This window comes from Panthera tigris, chromosome C1 (assembly GCF_018350195.1).
Source record: "Panthera tigris isolate Pti1 chromosome C1, P.tigris_Pti1_mat1.1, whole genome shotgun sequence".
NCBI lineage: Eukaryota > Metazoa > Chordata > Mammalia > Carnivora > Felidae > Panthera > Panthera tigris.
In genome coordinates this window covers 56,192,876-56,212,750 of record NC_056667.1, presented here as the reverse complement: position 1 = coordinate 56,212,750, position 19,875 = coordinate 56,192,876, and the positions used below count along the sequence as shown (strand labels likewise).

The window sequence follows — 19,875 nt, the reverse complement described above, 5'->3', positions numbered from 1 at the left end:
ATGCCAACCACTGCTGGAGATCCTGTAAGGCCAGGCTAAAAGGGCTTAGGGTTTTGTTTTCCTTTTTCTTTTCAAATTTCAAATTCCCTTAAGCCGAAGCCTGGTCTCCAAACCATCCAGTCCGTGACTAAACGGCCTCACCGGTTCTTAGTGTGGAAACAAGACTCCGCCTCGCCTGCAACCGCAAGAGGGAGAAGCAGCTCCAGGACCGCCGGGTGAAGCCCAGAGCCCGTCCCACGGGCCCGGCCCCCGCGCTGACTCGCGGGCGCCAGCCATCCACCGCCAGCGCCCCAGCCCTGAAAGGCTCCACAGTGCAAGCCAACCGCAGCCGGATCCCGGCGGCGCGCCACGTGACTCAGGGCCGCGACCAATCAGCGCAGCCCTCTGCGCTATTCAAATCCGCGGCGCGGCGGACGGTTGTTCCTAGCCAGCCGCCGTCGGGGCCCCCAAAGCCCTAGAGTCGCCTAAGGCCGCCATGCACCGCGCTGAGCGCTGACAGACCTCCGGGCCCGGCGGGCGGAATGGAGAGTCGGAGTGTGCCTCCCGGACCTTATAGGGCCACCAAGCTGGTAAGACAGCGCAGAACGACTAGACCGGCCAACCGCAGCCGTGGCCGCCACCGACTTTACGTGAGAGCGTTCGGAGTTTTGCCTGGGGCGGACAGACGGGTCCCAGAACCTGGTTTGGGTTTGGTTTTCTGAGACGTCGGGGGAGGGGGGCGGGGAATAAACCGGTATCAAGAAACCCTTGCGGGACACGCCTCTCCCCCTTACCTGGAGGTCGGGGCTGTGTCCCTCCCTGTGAGCCGTTTGTCCAAAGGGTCTCGTCCCCGGGATGGCGCATCATACTCTGGCCTTGTTTGGGCGACAACGGTGCCTGCAGTTGTCAGCTTGCCCTGGAACATCAGAGAATATTATGATTTTAGCCGTTCCCCACGTCTGATTTTCTCCCCCCATCTGGATAGAAAAAAAAATTAAGAGTTCCATTACTCTGGAGTGTCAGAATGGGGACAGTCCGAATGTGACAGCTTCGTTTTGCGGGGCCTGTAGAATTTAATGCAGGATCTACCGACTGAATAGCAGTAGGTAACAGCTGCCCATTTAAAAACTAAACCCAGAGTGTTTAAGATACTCGTCAGGAACCACTGTTGGTAGTCACTGGATTTGTGCAGAGTCTTTGTGCACTTAAATTTTCAAACCAAGAGAATACAGCGCCACGGGGTAGGAGACATTAGGAGAGTGACTTAACCGCTGTGAGCCTCAGTTTCCACATTGGGAAAGTAGGGCTAATGATGCATATCTACCTTAAGGATATCCTGAGAGGATACTGCATGTGAACGTGTGTTGTGATGTATAGATCCTATGGATAGGCTACAGCTCAGTGTTTCCTGAGTAAATAAATGTGTGAAATGGGGAGGTGTGGTGGGAAGAAAAGAATACGGTTATTGTGTTTTCAACTCTTAGGTTTTGTGTTGTGGTGCCACACAGTTGGGGTTACAAGTCAGATTTCTTGGCCTCTAATGGAGGATTTTTCAATTAAAAAGTGATGTGTTCATTTTACACCACCACCACCACCTTAGTTCTCCGCTGTTCTAGCCGCCACAAACCTTGAAAGTGTGGGTTGAGGACAATTTAGAAAATATGAGTATCTTTTTAAAACATAGGTATATCAGTGTTATTAAATATATAGTGGACTTAAAGCTTACTTAATTTGCCTCATTTGTTCTGTGTTCACTATTGGAATCTTTACATAAGAAACACTGTAGTAAATATTGGAGCGCCTGGGTGGCTCAGTGGTTAAGCGTTGGACTCTTGATTTCTGCTCAGGTCAGAATCTCCCAGTTGCTGAGTTTGAGTCCTTCCTCAGGCTCTGCACTGACAGCTGGAGGCCTGCTTGGGATTCTGTGTCTCCCTCTCTCTCTGCCCCTCCCCTGCACTCCAACGCACGTTCTCTCTCTCTCTCTCTCTGTGTCTCTCTCTCAAAGATAAACGTTTAAAAAATACTATAATAAATATATAAGATATTGCAACATTAAAGGTATTTTACCAGTAAAACTACTGCCTGCCATCAATTTTGTTTGGCCAGCTTGGTAGTTATTACTGCAAGTTGTAGAATAAATCAAACCTGGGTTTGAATGCCTGAGTTCATCACTTAGTTCTGTGACCTTGGTCAAATTATCAGTCTGTCTGTGCTTCATATTCCTTATATGAAAACGGGATAATAATAGTACCTATTCATAGAATTGTGAGAATGAAAGTGAAGTAATGAATGTAGAGCAGTGTCTGACACAAATGTTACCAGCATTTTACTAGTATTAGTTAAAATTAAAAAAAAAAAGGGCACTTTCTCTGTTGAAGGTTAAGAAGCAAGTTCATTACAGTTCTTCATTATTTCTAGGTTTCCTAAATAAGCCAACCAACCAATAAGTGCTTTTACACTATTACAAAGACATATTATTACAATGCCAGAATTAATAAAGAGAAATCAGTATGATATATAAAATTTTCTATAGTAAATAAGATCAATGATTTCTTCACGAATTATGATGTAATCAGATATGAATAAAATAATGCTCTTTGTCTCATTTGTTTTGAATCAGCACAATGTTTAATTTCTTTTTTAATATTTTCTTTTTGCAGTGGAATGAAATTACAACATCTTTTCGAGCAGGAATGCCTCTAAGAAAACACAGGCAACACTTTAAAAAATATGGCAATTGTTTTACAGCAGGAGAAGCAGTGGACTGGCTTTATGACCTATTAAGAAATAATAATAATTTTGGTCCTGAAGTTACAAGGCAACAGACAATCCAATTGTTAAGAAAATTTCTTAAGAATCATGTAATTGAAGATATCAAAGGCAGATGGGGATCAGAAAATCTTGATGACAACAGTCAGCTATTCAGGTACTGAACAGATAAATAACTACAAAACTGAATTACTTAACAATATAATTTAACTCCACTTCTATAATACTTTTACTAAAATTGCAGCTTTTTCAGAAAAAAACATGTTTTCTTTATAAAACTGTTACTGCTCTTAGTGCAATTAAAACCACTTAGAATTTAAAGTTAATTGCTACACAATCAAAACTTTTAAAATGTTAGATAGTATATATAATAAAATAAGTATTGGGAGGAAAGAATGAGATATCACTTCTGCATATTCTGAAATCTGTAACATTTCAAGGATAGGTCATTATTAACCTTTAGTTTCATAGATTCAAGAATTATAAGACAAATTCTCACAGGTCCTTGCCTCCAAGTAACATAATCTCATATAACCTAAGAATACATGTGATAAAAGAAATAATAGCAAACTTTATATAATAAATAACAGAAGAAATATACTATAGGTTAAAGAGAATATTTTTTAAGGATTTACCATATATCAGAAGACCTGCTGTATGATTTACATGCTTTCTTACTTAATCCCTGGACTAGCTAAGCAGGTTAGGTATTAACTTCTTTTTACAGATGAGGAAGATGAGACCATGCTTCAGTAAATCTTGTTATATCTGTCTGAAATATGTTCTTCTACCTTGAAACACTGTAGACATTGTCAGATTAGTAAATACATTTGCTCTCCTGTCAATTCTATTGCAGCCTCCTCTGTGGAGCCTTTCTGACTCCCTTAGGCCAGCACCATTGCTTTTTCTCTCATGTGCAGGGTTCTATGTTATATATCATTAAACTAGGTCTTTGGATTCTAATATCCATGTTTTTTCTCTCTGCAAAATTAGTACTTTTCAAATGAAGTGTCTTAGTAGTTGATTCTTGTGTATCAAAGATGATTTATGTTGTACAAGTAAATTGCAGTAACAAACATTGAGTAGTTCCTTTTGTATAGCACTCTACAAATCCTGACTGTCTTAACTACTGCTTAGGCACTTTGTGAGCTCCTTTGCTCTTATTCATCCTTTAGCTGTTACTGGTTCTAAAGGTCCTAGACTTGTCTTTACTTCACTGTCTCCCTGGGCAATCTCTTGCCATGTCTTCACCTACTTTCCTTATAACTTTCAAACTTCCAACCCAAATATATCCCTGAGCTTCAGACCTATTTTTGCCCATTAGGCACTCCAGATATAACATATAGAAAAATCACTATCATGTCTTAACCCAAATTTTATCTTCTTACTCCATACTTAACTGTCTTCCCTATAGTTGTTTTGATTCTTTTCCTTTTTCTCCCCTTTAAATATGATTTAATTAACAGACCATCTCTGTTATACCACTTTAGCAGTTCTCTGATCTACTCCTCCCTTCACTCTGATAGTTCATTTTGTTAAACCATTTTTCTCTCTTACCCAGAATTCTGCATAACTCTTCAACTAGTCTCTCTGCCTCTAAGTGTTTTATAATGTTAGCAAATTTATAAAGTATACTTAAAAATAAACTTTACCAAAAATGTGTGAGACTTTACTGGAGAAAATTATATAATTGTTTTAAAGGTAATAAGTGAAGAAGGATATCCTGTTGATGAATCAAAAGACTTAGTATCCAGAGCGCCTGGGTGGCTCAGTTGGTTAAGCGTTGGATTCTTGATTTCACCTAAGGTCATGATCTCACAATTTGTGAGTTCCAGTCATGTTGGGCTCTGTGCTAAGGGCACAGATGGCACAGAGCCTGCTTGGGGTTCTCTGTCTGCCTCTCTCTCTGCCCCTCCTCACTCATGTGTATGAGCTCTCTCTCTCAAAGATAAATAAACATTTTTAAAGAAAGAAGACTTAGTATCATAAATAAGTCATTTCTCCCCAAATTGATATATATATAAATTAAATTCAATTTCATTCAAAACCCCTATATAATTTTTTATAGAATTTGACAAGCAGGTTCTAAAGTTTTTTTAGTAATTTAAAAGTCCAAGGCAATTTTGAAGAACAAGGAGGAGAGAATTTCCCTACCCAATATCTGGGCTTAAATTTAAATAATTAAGTACTGAAAAAACAAAACTATACATACAGTTGATCCTTGAATAACGCAGCTTAGGGGCACCAACCCCCTCCCCTGCATGGTCAAAAATCCACATACAACTTTTGACTCGCCAAAAACTTTAGTGATAGCCTACTGTTGACCAGAAGCCCTATCAATAACATAAATAATCAATTAACACACATTTTGTATGTTAAATGTATTATATACTGTATTGTTACATTAAAGTAAGCTAGAGAAAAGTAAATGTTATTAAGAAAATTAGGGGCGCCTGGGTGGCTCAGTCGGTTAAGCGTCTGACTTCGGTTCAGGTCATGATATCGCGGTCCGTGGGTTCAAGCCCCGCGTCGGGCTCTGTGCTGACAGCTCAGAGCCTGGAGCCTGTTTCAGATTCTGTGTCTCCCTCTTTCTCTGACCCTCCCCTGTTCATGCCCTCTCTCTCTCTCTCTCTGTCTCAAAAATAAATAAATGTTAAAAAAAAATTAAAAAAAAAAAAAAGAAAATCATAAGAGAGAATACATTTATAATACCGTACTGTATATACAAAAATGTGTATAAGTGTGCTGCACAGTTCAAACCCATGTTCAAAGGTCAACTGTACATGGGAACTTGGTATAAGAAAATATTTTTAGGATCATGGAATAAGAACTTCTGAGGTCACTAAAAACTTAGCATATTTTATTTTATACATTATACATATATCTTATATATTAATATATAAATACCATAGAGAAAAAAAGCCAAACCATATGTTGTTTATGTATACTTATTAAAAGTATAAAAACATGAATAAGAAAGAAACACACTAACTGCAAGTTAATGGCTTCCCTCAGAAAGAGAAAGAAATAGAATAAGCAAAGAATTTGATTAACAAAAAAAATCATGAAGTCTTTTTTTTTTTTTAAATAATGAAGTCTTGAGTAAAATGTTAAATATTGTATTGTTTGATGGTTGATGATTACATATCTGGATGTTGTTTACATTATTTTCCGTACTTTCTTGTATCTTTGAAATATTTTTTGTTATACTGGAGGGGGGAAAAAGCATTATAGTCAAAAGGAATAACAGAGACCAAGCACTGGAAATTAGAAAAAGAACAGTCAGACAAAGATCAGAAAATATATATAAATTAGATAGCTTGTCAAAGAAATTTAGAAAATGGAACTATTTTTTTCTTCAACAGAATTGATCCCAATAATAACTCTTACTTATCCAGATATAAAGTTAAAATACATACAATATACTAAAAAAGTAGGAAACCATTAAAATGTTTTTTAAAGGTTTAATGGGAAAATCAATTTATGTAGAATCTTCCTTCCTTGGTAATATAAATAAATTCAGTTCTTTTGTGATTTTTAAAAGATAAACAGACACTAAAACTTTGTTTCTGATCTTACATTATTTAATTGCATATTATTCTTAAACCAGATTTCCTGCAAATTCTCCGCTTAAAAGTTTTCCACGAAGGCATCCAGAATTGAGAAAAAACAGCATAGAGAACTTTTCCAAAGATAAAGATAGCATTTTTAAATTACGAAATTTATCTCGTAGAACTCCTAAAAAATCTGGATTACATTTCTCTCAGGTAAAACATCCTTTTTACTAATCACTAGTTTAAATATTATTACCATGTACTTAATTATAAAACATTAGAAGTAGATAGTTCTTTAATATTTGAAGCCAATACTAAAGTCTCTTAACCTACATTATATTCCAAAAATATGTGTATATGTTTTACCGTAGAACAATAGAACCCATGGGAACAATAATAAAAATGGTAGTAAGACACACCTGAAACAGTATTTGTATAACTTAAACATGTTTTGTTTTAAATTGGTTTGAGAGTGGTAGGGGCAGCTACAAAACCAAAAAGCTTTATTGCCATATGTTAACCTTATTCCTTCAGGTGACACTTAAACTTACAGCTTCACAGTGGACTGTTTATTAGTAGAATTACTAAATATTAGGAATTGTGTCAGTTCAATATTTCCTTAATTTGAGCATAGCATGTTAAACCAAAGTAATTTTTTTTCCAGGAAAATATAGAGAAAATGAACCATGTAATAATCAATGAAGATCAAGAAAACTCAGTTGGTAATAGAGAAATAAGCCCAGAAGATATTGAAGAAGTTTGGAGATATATTATTCTGATCTAGTAAGCTAAAACTAAGCTCTAACCACGTTCCAAAGTGTTCTAGAATGTTAATTTGACATTTTTATCGAGATCTACAAATGCAAAAAAACAGATTAGTTCTTAAAGCTTAGAATTTAACCTGTATTTGTATTTCTTAATAAGTGCTCTTGAACTTCTAGTACAGTTGAAATAGAATGTTTTCAGTATGATTTGTTTTTTCTTTGAGTCAAAGTTATATATAGCTATAGTTCGGGGTCTGTATTGGAATCATTACAAGGTTACTAAGGTAAGTATATTTGAAAGTGGATACTAACTATAACCTTTATCAGTTTGGCTTAAGAAAAATATTCTGATGGCTTTGTTTGCCATTCATACTCTAATATTTATCCCATTCCACTTATTTTATGTAGAAAAAAGAAGTTTGTATTTTTTCTTCTGTTTAGCCTGCAAACCATTTTAGGTGTGTCATCCCTAGAAGAAGTCATAAATCCAAATCAAGTAGTTCCTCAATACATAACGTACAACATGACCAATACAAGTAAACATGGAATAGTTATACTACAAGACAAATCAGGTTGGTATCAATAAAAGAAGTTGGACTCTTTTAAACTTGCTAACATAGGTTGCAGCTATTGTGGGGGTGTAGAGAGACTAAAAATGTAGAAAGTAGAATACTTTAACTGAAAGAGTATTAAGGGGAGATTATCATGATAAGTGCTTTAGTAATCATTTAAGTGAATATTATTGGTACTATTAGCCTCTCATGGTATTTATGCATGATTTTTTTTAAATGACAAGGTTAAACATCCAAAAGGTATGAAAATATAATTAAAACTATTGATTAACTACATTTTATTGAGGGCCTACAATGTACCAGGCATTATACTAAAGATTTAGTGATGAACAAGAGAAAAATGGTCCATGGCTTCTTGGAGCTTACATGAGCAGTTATATATAAATTTACACAAGTCAAGACATATGCAAAACCCTCAAGACCAAAGTCTCAAGACCAGTATTTTAAAGATCACTGGTTTATTATATATATTTATATATATATAATGTATTGATTTTAGATATAAGATGGAAAAATCAATGATATATTCAAGCCAGCTGCATTACATTTAAAACTTAACATTTTAAGAAATGTATCAATAAATCTCAAAATGTTGACTCATTTTTTATAATCAATTATTGCCTGTAGAATTAACTGGTATGTATCACTTGAGTTTCTTTGTGTTGGCAAGAACTTTAAAGTTTGAATTGTAGGAACAAAAAGCAAAAACTTAAGTTATGTTGCATATGCATATGGCTTTGTACCACTCCCATCTTAAATTACCTAAAATCACATACTTACCAGTATATTCTCTTATTCAGACTTTCTATTCTTTATAACCATAAACTCTTCAAGTTAAGTGTATATGTGGTTTTTGTGTTGGTGTCAAAAAACAGTTCGATTTTATGCAGCATACTTCAGTTAGTAGCAAATGAAAGATTTTAAGCAAGCCTCACTAAAAGCACACTAATATTCAGATATATCATTTCAATCATAGGTCTCACTCAAATCAATAATATTCAAATAGCATACCTATAATCAGAATGGAAATTAAGATAAAGAAAACATGGTGGCAGTGGACAAGTATGAACATTAACTATTTATGAACCCCTCCACCAAAATATCCTCAATTTGGGGGTAATTGTTTTATGTATTCTGGAAAGAATCAAACTCAAGATCTCTATGACTTTTAAACTTGTATTTTAAAATATTGTCTTCACCTTATGTCTTATTAAACATATAATAATTGTTAATCCTGGTAATATACATACATATGCATATATACATATATATGTGTGTATGTAATTATATATAATAAGCATAAAGTTTTAAATATAGTATCATGGAAATTAGGTGATATTATTGAACAATATAAAATTTTTTTTTGTATAGATGACCTTCCTCACTGGGTATTATCTGCCATGAAGTGCCTGGCAAATTGTAAGTTAAACAAACAAAATGTGTATGTGTATATATATATTTATTTATAAAATATATTTATATAAAATATATATTTATACTATTTAATAAGAGCTAAGGAAATTTTGAAAACAATGTATAGAAATCCTGATAAAGTATGCCATTTCTTTTGATGTTTGAATGACAATCTAGTAGATCTGATCGCATTTCCTTGCATGTGGAATGCATTATAAAGTACATAACTTTTTCTATGCAGACGGTGATTTCATAATTTAAGTTCATCATTTGTAGCTCAGTTTTCATAAATCATAAAATCACAGGCTAGTGGATATCAAAGGATTTTAGGTATAACTTACACCAGTTGCCTTAGTGAGGCCTATAGAGTTCAAATAGCAACTTTTAAGTAATAGCTCTTATAAAGTGGAAAAGTTCAATCAGAAATGAAGTCACATTAAATCTACTTCATTCCCCTTGCCATTGTACACAGCGTCAACACTGAGCTGCTTCATGACATGCTTGTACTCCATAAGATACATTAATGGAACTTTTATGTTTATAAAAAAAATGATCTGTCACTAATCAGTAAATGGAAAAAAAGCTTTTTCAATAGTGAGCAGTGATAATTAATTTTTATAATTTGAGACACTGGCTTAAGTACAAAGCCCTAATTGCTTTAAAAATCAATTTTTTTATTTAAAAAAAAGTTTTTTTAATGTTTATTCATTTTTGGAAGAGAGAGCGAGCGCAAGCAGGGGTGGGGGGGACACAATCCAAAGCAGGCTCCAGGCTCTGAGCTGTCAGCACAGAGCCCGATGCAGGGCTCAAACTCACAAACCGTGAGATCATGACCTAAGCTGAAGTCGGATGCTTAACTGACTGAGCCACCCGGGTGCCCCTAAAAATCAGTTTTAAAAATATGCAGAAATATGTGCTTCTAAATCATTAAAAGTTAAATTATATTTCAATAATTTTTTTATAAAAGGATTTTTTCTAGTTCTTATGAAATGAGTATTTTATTAATAATGTTCAAGATAGGTACATATTCCCTTGTTGTCCACTGGGTGTCAATATGACAAAATAACAGAATAAATAGCAATAAAGTAAATAATGTAAGTTATAGAAAGATTTTATTTATCAAACTGAGGTGTAAAGATCTTAATCATAAGCTTGATTTGTGAGTTTCTCTTTCTGCCTTCCCCCACCTAACTGCCCTTCTGTCTTATACTTTGGCTCATGGTTAGCAACCCAATGCTTATATTTTCAGGAATTTCTCAAATATCCCATATTTAGAGATTTTTTTTTTTCCCTTTCTTACCAGTCCATGTTATACCTAAATGATAGCAAAGATACAATTTACTGGATTCCAGTTTAACAATATATCTAGCTAGAGATAGCATTTAGACTTTTAGTTATTATTCAATCCCCTACAGTAATCCTGTGACATATAGGAATGAGTGATTAATATACTATCCCCAGTTTTTTTTTAGAAGAGAAAGTAAGTCTTTTGAAAGTCTTCTACTGATACATAAAGATATATGTATTCAAACCTAGATACACTAACTATAAATTTTGTATTTTTAATTCTAATAAGAGTATGTTCTTAGAAAATTTTCTAATGATTATCACATTTTTTTATTCTACATATTAAGAATATATTTTATATCCTCCTTAAGCATCTGACTCTTGATTTCAGCTCAAGTCATGATCTCACAGATCGAGCCCCATGTCAGGCTCCATGCTGAGTGTGGAGCCTGCATAGGATTCTCTCTCTCTGTCCCTCCCCTGCTCACGTTCTCTCTCAAAAACAAATAAATAAACTTAAAACTTTAACAATAATTTTTTAAAAGATTTTTATTTTGCTCTACATAAAACCCATATTAGCCTTTAAGCTGTTAAATGTGTGTGATTGTTTTCTTCAATCCTTTTTCAGTGTGTGTGCTCACATTATGACCATACAAAAGTTTGCTGGCAGAAAAGTAAAATTATTTGGGTTTGGGAAGAGAAAGATTTTAACTTGAAAGATAAAATAGTGACTCTCAAACCTGAGTGCATATTACAGTCACTAGGGAGACTAGCCAAAGATTCTGATTTAGATGATTCATTAGGTAGGTTCATTCCAGTTGGACTAAACATGCCTCAAAAGCTTCTTATTAGTGAAGATTCCCACACTCAGCATTTGGAAACTACTAAATTAGTGAGCCAGCAGCAAACATTTCTAAGTCAGTAATTCTTAGCTTCACCTCCATAAATTCTGGTTTGTACAGAGGAACTTACATATTTTTAACAGGCACATTGAATGAGTCTGATTATGTAGTCCATGGAGCACACTTTAAATGTTGTTAGACCTCAAAGCTCAGAGTCTTGCTTTAAGTGCTCTAAGTTCTAATATTAGCTTTGCCACCAATGGTTTTTTTCATCTTAAGCAAGTTACTCTAACCTTCAGTTTCCTCATCTGTAATATGAAGTCAGATCTTATTTCTGAGTAAAAAACTAATGAGCAGGCATGATTCTTTGAAGAACGTTAAGCTAGGGGCGCCTAGGTGGCTCAGTCAGTTGAGTGTCCAACCCTTGATTTTGGCTCACCTCAGGATCCCAGGGTTGTGGGATCAGCTCTGCGTCGGGCTCTGCACTGAGCATGGATCCTGCTTAAGATTCTCTCTCTCTTCCCCTCTGCCACTCTCCCCTGCTCTCTCTAAAAAAATAAAAAATAAAAATTTAAAAAAAGAACATTAAGCTAATGAAATGGCAATGTAAAGATATTATTTAAACTCATTAAGGGTATGCTTCATGTCAGACAAAATCTATTCATGAAAATGTAAATTTACAAAAGATAATTTGGAAGAATTATTTTCATTATCTACATATTCTTTGTTTTGTAAAATGAATTGCAATAAAATCTCATTAAATAACCTTACTGCTTTAAAATATATTTCAAATGTTGCCTTATATACAGTTTTTAGGTAAATAAGTATTAAGACAAAATGCTAGTAGTTACTTGCAGTGATTTTTTTTTTTAGAGTTTATTTATTTATTTTGAGAGAGAGAGCACATGGGTGCAGCAGAGGAGCAGAGAGAGAGAGAATCCCAAGCAGTCTCTACCCTGTCAGCACAGAGCCACACAAGGAGGCTCAATCCGAGCCGAAATCCAGACTCGGATGAATGCCCAACCAACTGAGCCACCCAGGTGCCCCTATTCGCAGTGATTTGTAATGAAAACATAATGAGAAAGAATGAGATGTGATGTGCACAATTCTTTGAAATGTTTGAACTGTGACAGAATTTGTTAAACTTTGCTCCATCATGGAGAACTTTTTGACACTTTTTATAAGTATATCTAAATTTTTATTTAAAATAAAATATATTGGGGTGCCTGGGTGGTTCAGTCAGTTGAGTGTCCAACTTCAGCTCAGGTCATGATCTTGCAGTCCATGAGTTCAAGCCCCGCATCGGGCCCTGTGCTGACAGCTCAGAGCCTGGAGCTTGTTTCGGATTCTGTGTCTCCCTCTCTCTCTGCCCCTCTCCCACTCATGCTCTGTCTCTCTCACTCTCAAAAAAGAAATAAAATAAAAGAATAAATGTTAAAATTTTTTTTTTTTAATATATGAAATTTATTGTCAAATTGGTTTCCATACAACACCCAGTGCTCATCCCAAAAGGTGCCCTCCTCAATACCCATCACCCACCTACCCCTCCCTCCCACCCCCCATCAACCCTCAGTTTGTTCTCAGTTTTTAACAGTCTCTTATGCTTTGGCTCTCTCCCACTCTAACCTCTTCTTTTTTTTTTTCCCTTCCCCTCCCCCATGGGTTTCTGTTAAGTTTCTCAGGATCCACATAAGAGTGAAACCATATGGTATCTGTCTTTCTCTGTATGGCTTATTTCACTTAGCATCACACTCTCCAGTTCCATCCACGTTGCTACAAAAGGCCATATTTCATTCTTTCTCATTGCCACGTAGAAAAAAATTTTTTTAAATAAAATATATTTTACCAATTTTTTTTGCCTTCTATCTTTTAGGGCCAAGAAGTAATATGAATAATCCAACTTATGTTGGATTTGAACGAGATGTATTCAGAACAATAGCAGATTATTTTCTAGATCTCCCTGAACCTCTGCTTACCTTTGAATATTATGAATTATTTGTAAGCATTTTGGGTATGTATGAGTTTTTACTTATTATGTAAATTTATTAACATTTTCAAGTTTCCCATAATTTAAAAGATCTCAAAGTGTAGGTAAATATGAAGATGGCAAGCTATAAATTATTTTACAGTTTGGGAATACTATGGTTCCTGTTATGTTGTCTTCCAGTAATTCAAATATATCATTCTCACACCAGTTATTCACATCAATCGGGTGTACTACAATTCAATTCATTTCTGACACTGACTACCCAGAGTTAGACCAGACCCTACAAGTGAAGGACAAATTCCTTAAATTCTGATACTAACCACCCAAAGTTATGCAGACTCCACAGATTAAGGGCTCAGTTCCACAAGACTGCCCTCACACTTCAGGTACCACCTGCAGATGAGGTCCTCAGGCTTACTCACTCGCATTTCTGCCCTGACTACCAGTTTGGGTGTCCCTTCAACCTTCCTTGGGTTTAATAATTGAGTACAACTCACAGAACTCTGGAAACTGCTTTATTTAATGAGTACCAGTTTTTATAAAAGATACAAGTCAGAAACAGCTATGTGGAAGAAGTAAGGGTTGTACACAGCTTTCATGCCCTCTCCAGGGATTCCACCCTCCCAATCATGTCAATGTGTTCACCAACCTGTATGCTCTGTTGGCCTTGTTACTTCATAGTTTTAACTGAGGCTTAGTTACATAGGCATGATTGATTAAATCATCAGTTATTGGTGATTTTGCTGAGTCTTCAGTCCACATCCTTCTGTCATTCAGGGAGGTCTGAGGTAGATTGAAAGCTCCAACCTTCTAAGCAAGTTCAGCCCTAAGTCACCTCATTACCATAAACTCAGATGTTCTCCAGTAGGTGTACTATGGATAACAAAAGACGCCCTCTCTGGAAATTCTAAACGTTTTAGGATCACTATACCAGTTACTAGAGACAAAGACCAAATGTGTAAGTTTTATTATAGTACAGTTAGTTGTCTTATAATTAAGAGCTTTCTAATACTTGTAGACAAAGCCAGTGATTTTTTAATGTATTTACTCAATTCCTTTAATTAGATTTTTGAAAAGATTTTTAAGTGATTTATATCACAAGTTGGAAAACCTCTACTCAGTCTTGCACTTTGTAACTGAATGTTGCATGTGTCCTATTTAAGTGGCTTCTGAATTAAGCAACTGCTGTTGTACTATACTAACAATATATACTATAGTAATGCTTTATTTTTTTAACTTTACTATTGTTTTTGTTTTATTTTTGTCCACTGTCACACAGTTGCATCTTAATTTTTGTTTCATTTCCTGGTAGTTGTTTGTGGCTACGTCACAGTTTCAGATAGACCCAGTGGGATACATAAAATCCAAGATGATCCACAGTCTTCAAAAATCCTTCGCTTAAACAATTTGAATTCCTTCAAATCAACTGAGTGTCTTCTTCTCAGTCTGCTTCATAAAGACAAAAACAAAGAAGAATCAGATACTACTAAGAGACTGCAGATAAGTGATCAAGGATTTCAAGAAAAATGTGCTAAGAAAATGCAGCTAGTTAATTTTAAAAATAGAAGAGCCAGTGCTAATGACATAATGGGAGGAAGTTGTCATAATTTAATAGGCTTAAGTAGTATGCATGTTCTATCCTCTAACGTCAAATCAAGATGCTATTCTTTAGAAGGAATTGTAGACTTACCAGGGAGTTCAAGTAAAGAGGTCTCCAGTGTCTTCCATCAATCTGTTGTGAATAGAGAAGGACAAAATAATAAGCAGTTTTTAGAGTCTAAGACCAAACAGGAATCCCTAATGAATCTTCATTCAGAGGAAAGTACTCAAAAACCACTCTGTGTTGGTTTTAAGAGAACCTCTACTTTGACTGTTCAAGACCAAGAGGAGTTATGTATTGGGAAATGCAAGTCAAAACAGCCTTGTAGATCTCAGAGTTTACTTTTAAGAAGTAGTACAAGAAGTAATAGTTATATCAATATGCCAGTGGCTGAAATTATCATGAAACCAAATCTTGGACATCTCAGCACAAGTATACAAACAGCTATGGAAAATGAACTCGGAGAGTCTAGTACCACAATCAATAAAAGACTCTGCAAAAGTACAATAGAACTTTCAGAAAATTCTTTACCTCCAGCTTCTTCTGTATTGACTGGCACACAAAGTAAGGTTGATGCTTTCAATGCATGTAATATTAACTTTTAGTGCTTACTAACTGTTGCTTACCTGTCTTTTCTTCTCTGAAACTGCTTTATATTTTTCCTCCAAAAGGAAAAGTTTTTATCGTAAAAGACTCTTGTCATGGCATAACCAAGATTTATTCTACTTATATAAAGCACTTATTTTCTTTTACTTCATTTTAACTTATTCTGAGTCACTTTATTTGTAGTAAGTGAAGGATATTAGTACTCAAATAGGTTATGAAGAAAATGAGCATCTTACCATGCTTTTGAGGAATGTGGAAATTTCTAGGGACAGTTATAAGAAATTAGATACTAAAATATTATTTTAATATTTATATAACTGTATTCTTTATGTAACTGTATATGTGCATAATATGAAAGCAACTAGTGTCATTGATGATTTTTTTCGGGGGTGGGGTATAATTTTGCCTTCCAGGTTTGCTGCAACCTCATTTAGAGAGGGTTGCCATCGATGCACTACAGTTATGTTGTTTGTTACTTCCCCCACCAAATCGTAGAAAGCTTCAACTTTTAATGCGCATGATTTCTCGAATGAGTCAAAATGTTGATATGCCCCAACTTCATGATGCAATGGGTACAAGATCACTGGTAAGTTGATTTCTTAAGGAAGGAATAAGCCTTGGTTCATAAACTATAAAAAGAAAAGCAAATCACCTAAAAGTACTACTTGAATGATGTCCTAGATTCTTGGGTAGAAAGGCTCTTAAAAATATCTTTCCTAGTAGCAGAATGTTGGTGCATTAATCCTTTGTGCCCAGTATGTTGTACTTTCATATCCTGACCTTTATCTTGTCTGAGCACTTTACCTCTTCATTCATATCACTTTGTAGTGATTGACCTAGACCATCAGACCACATTCCATTGCCTTATGCCAATGCTGTTTGGTGGGGAAGGAAGAGGAGATAGTAGGCACAGTTAAAAGCATAAGGGCACTATAACTCTAGAGAATTAATGGGAATATTATGGTAGTGGGAAAGTTGTATTTGATGAATTATGTGAATCAGGATAGCATGTCACTGTGGGTAAGAAATTGGGACAAACTACTGTGAAGCAGTCTCAGACTCCATAAGAGGATGAGGGTAGAGGCATTTTATACAGCTATTGATTGGAAATGAACTCTTAAAATAGTATCTTCTCTCTCTTTCTCTCTCTTCAAGAGCTGCCACTTCCTCAGTGCAACTTCAAATGATTTTCTTATAGCAAGGAATCTAGAGTTGAGCTCTATTCTTCTACTCATTAAGGACAGTTCTTTAACAATGATAGACCCAAACTACAGAAGAAGAATTATTCTTGCATAATTGTGACACCATTAAAAAGCATAGAGAAGTTTGTAGAGGAATGTATTTTGAGAGACATGAGTAGAAAGGAGATAATTTCAGTTTTATGCTTTTTGAGTTTGAGTTTATACAGGACATTCAAGTGAAGTTTATCCAACAGACTGTTAGAAATGTGAGCCTGGTGAAGATCAGGGCAGAAGGCAGATTGTTTGGAGGGAGGTAGTAATTGAAGCTTTGAGAGTAAATGAACTCTACAAAACTAAGAAAGAAGACTAAAAAGCTAAGGACTGAGTCTTGGAAGGAGAAAGGAAAACATGACTGACATGTAGGAATAAAACCAAAAATATTTCAATAAATATGTTCATTGTCTATTATGTACAAAATTCTTAAAATAGAATTCTTATAACTGTAATTATTTTAGAATAAGGTGTCTGTTTACGTGTGTCTAATACTTAGTGGGTAATATGGATATGATTGAGAGTAAATGAGTTATGAAACACAAAACTTATCCCAGACTTTGAAGACTCCTTATGATGGAATTGAACAATACATGTATTGTCTTTAAAGTCTGACAAAATAATTAAAAACTATTTTCCAGAATTTCAAAAACTAAATGGTACCAACTTTATAACCACTAAGTTTCTATATTATGTATTCTCCTGGCTTGTGTTTTATGAGATTAATTTAATGTAATAAGTCATTATTCTTTAACATTCTCTAAGTAACATATCTATATGATACCAATAAAACCCATGATATTTACTGATACAATTGTGACAAAATTAAAGAAAAAACTAAGCCTTTTATAATCCTTTAGAATTATATTAAGGAAATACTTAACAAGTACTTTAAGTTCTTACCTTTCTAATGTAATTAATTGTCCTCATTTGTAAGCTGAAGTCTGCTTATCGCTTTATCTCAGTACTTTAGCAATGATACCCAGAAACTACTGATACTCTTATTTATATAATACCTTAAATTTTTAAATTCACATCTTTTGTTTCTAGATGATACACACTTTTTCTCGGTGTGTGCTATGCTGTGCTGAAGAGGTGGATCTTGATGAGCTTCTTGCTGCAAGATTAGTTTCTTTCTTAATGGATCATCACCAGGAAATTCTTCAAGTACCCTCTTACTTACAGACTGCAGTGGATAAACATCTTGACTACTTAAAAAAGGGCTATGTATGTATTGTAAATCTTAAAATTTTCTGCATTAGTCAGTTCCAAGTGGCAAATTCATCTCAAACTAGCCTAATGAAAAGGGAAGACTTTATCAGCTCACGTAAATAACCTCTAAAAGTCAGGAATGTAGACAGAATTTGGAGACTCAAATAGCAATAAAACTGTTTCCTTCATCTCTTATTTCCATTTTGGTCCTGTATTTGACAAAAGGCTCCTTCACATGATGGGGGATCCATAAGTCTGATTAAAGTTCTTAAATCACAGACTTAACATTTTTAATCCAAAGGAAAAAAGAACTATCCCTTCACCTACCAGTTTGAAAAGTTCTTCACATGGACTCTGATTGGCCCCATTCAGGCTAAATACACATCTTTTAGGTGGTTGAGGGTGAGTGCGTTGGAGACAGGGCCATGCTCTGATTGGCTCTCCATAGATTAGAGGAGAATCTGTTCTTCAAAAAAGGTGAGGATAGTGGAGGTGGAACGGGAAGAAACTATTAAAAGAAGGAGAGAAGGAATACTGAGTAACCAAAACAACAGATGTCTATTATATTCACTCTTTGGCAGCCCAGCACATATATTCATGTTTCTTCCCATACATACCATTCTAATATTGCCCTTGCTTAACATAATTATCCCTATAATTTCCTTCCTTTATGAGCAGATGTTATAGTATCTTCCCATGCTCCTACACCTCAAAAACAGTATATGAATACTCTCACTACATCAAAACATTAATATTTTAAAGTGAATTAAAACATCACTTTGGGGCACCTGGGTGGCTCAGTCAGTTAAGTGTCTATTGATTTCAGCTCAGGTCATGATCTCGTGGTTCATGAGTTCAAGCCCCGTGTCGGGCTCTCCGCTGACAGTATAGAGCCTGCTTGGAATTCTCTCTCTCTCGCTCTCTCTCTCCCCGCCCCCCACCTCTCTCCCTCTCTCCATCTCTCTCTCTCTGCACCTCCCTGCCCACACACACTCTCTCTCTCCCTCCCTCCCTGTCTCACAAAATAAATAAAACTTTTCAAATATTACTTTGATTTTTATTGTTTTGTAGTTAAAAGAATAAAATACATGGTTAATAGCAATGATGATGGATGGCTGCCTTATTTAATACTTATTCTGTTCTAAGCCCTTTGTATACATTATCTCATGTAATCCCCATTTTACAGGTGAGGAAACAGACCAAGAGAAGTTAAATAACTTGCTGAAGGTTACAAAGCTAGTAGGTTGTGGGTCTGGGATGTAGATCCTGGGATTTATCACTATATTGCATAACACAGTTTTTTTTTTTTAAATGTTGAATGTTTGGTGGAGAATGAATACATGCTAAATCCTATCAAAAGAACACTTAGCAAACAGGAACATGAACAGAATTAATAGACTTGGACTATATCATTTTGTTCAAAACAGATTAAAAATCCTGGAGATGGACTGATTGTTCCTTTGCCAACATATTCATACTGTAAGCAGATTAGTGCTCAGGAGTTTGATGAACAAAAAGTGTCTACCTCACAAGCTGCAATTGCAGAACTTTTAGAGAATATTATTAAAAACAAGAGTTTGCCTCTAAAGGAGAAAAGGAAAAAACTAAAACAGGTAAGAGAATGCATAAGTTCTCAATCACATAAATCTTTTTCAATATGCTGTTGCTGATTGTTATTTAGTAACATTTAGAATCTAATTTCTCATTATTTTGGATTTTAGATATTAGATTTTAGATTGTATATATAGGTGTTTATGTAAATGTAACCTACATTCCTGGTTTTACTCTTTATAAATATAAATATACTCTTACTAAATTTAAATAATAACAATAATAACAGAGAACTCTTCCTTTACTTCCAATGATTATAACTTAGATTGCCCTGAAAAAACAATTATAAAATTTGATTGTAATACATAGCTTTTGGTGACTCATTATTACCATTTACAATTTTTATCTCTACCAAAATCCAGTAGTAACATGATGCTGGCAAGTTTAATTCCAGGTCTGAGATACTCAAATATGAAGTATACTAGATCATTCTGGCCTTCATAGGCT

At 35.1% G+C, this 19,875-nt stretch overlaps 1 protein-coding gene and 2 long non-coding RNA genes across 3 annotated transcripts in view; 1 reads left to right on the top strand and 2 right to left on the bottom strand.

Moving 5' to 3' along the window:
* Positions 1–11,655, bottom strand: part of LOC122241441 — a 54,520-nt gene extending 42,865 nt beyond the window's left edge. Inside the window, exons 1-2 of the long non-coding RNA XR_006221583.1 lie at positions 11,620–11,655; positions 774–895 (exon numbers count right to left, since the gene is read on the bottom strand). This is a non-coding gene — a long non-coding RNA (uncharacterized LOC122241441). The remainder of the gene's footprint in view (positions 1–773; positions 896–11,619) is intronic.
* The window catches only part of DEPDC1 (DEP domain containing 1), a 21,438-nt gene continuing 1,980 nt past the window's right edge, over positions 418–19,875 (top strand). The window contains exons 1-11 of the mRNA XM_007089811.3: positions 418–569; positions 2,640–2,905; positions 6,359–6,515; positions 6,967–7,085; positions 7,508–7,638; positions 9,010–9,057; positions 13,054–13,191; positions 14,480–15,331; positions 15,787–15,959; positions 17,656–17,832; positions 19,245–19,430. Coding sequence (XP_007089873.2) covers positions 522–569; positions 2,640–2,905; positions 6,359–6,515; positions 6,967–7,085; positions 7,508–7,638; positions 9,010–9,057; positions 13,054–13,191; positions 14,480–15,331; positions 15,787–15,959; positions 17,656–17,832; positions 19,245–19,430 — 2,295 coding nt within the window. The 5' untranslated portion in view covers positions 418–521. The remainder of the gene's footprint in view (positions 570–2,639; positions 2,906–6,358; positions 6,516–6,966; positions 7,086–7,507; positions 7,639–9,009; positions 9,058–13,053; positions 13,192–14,479; positions 15,332–15,786; positions 15,960–17,655; positions 17,833–19,244; positions 19,431–19,875) is intronic.
* LOC122241440 overlaps positions 14,535–19,875 on the bottom strand; it is a 26,629-nt gene continuing 21,288 nt past the window's right edge. Inside the window, exons 3-5 of the long non-coding RNA XR_006221582.1 lie at positions 18,145–18,325; positions 14,858–14,899; positions 14,535–14,616 (exon numbers count right to left, since the gene is read on the bottom strand). This is a non-coding gene — a long non-coding RNA (uncharacterized LOC122241440). The remainder of the gene's footprint in view (positions 14,617–14,857; positions 14,900–18,144; positions 18,326–19,875) is intronic.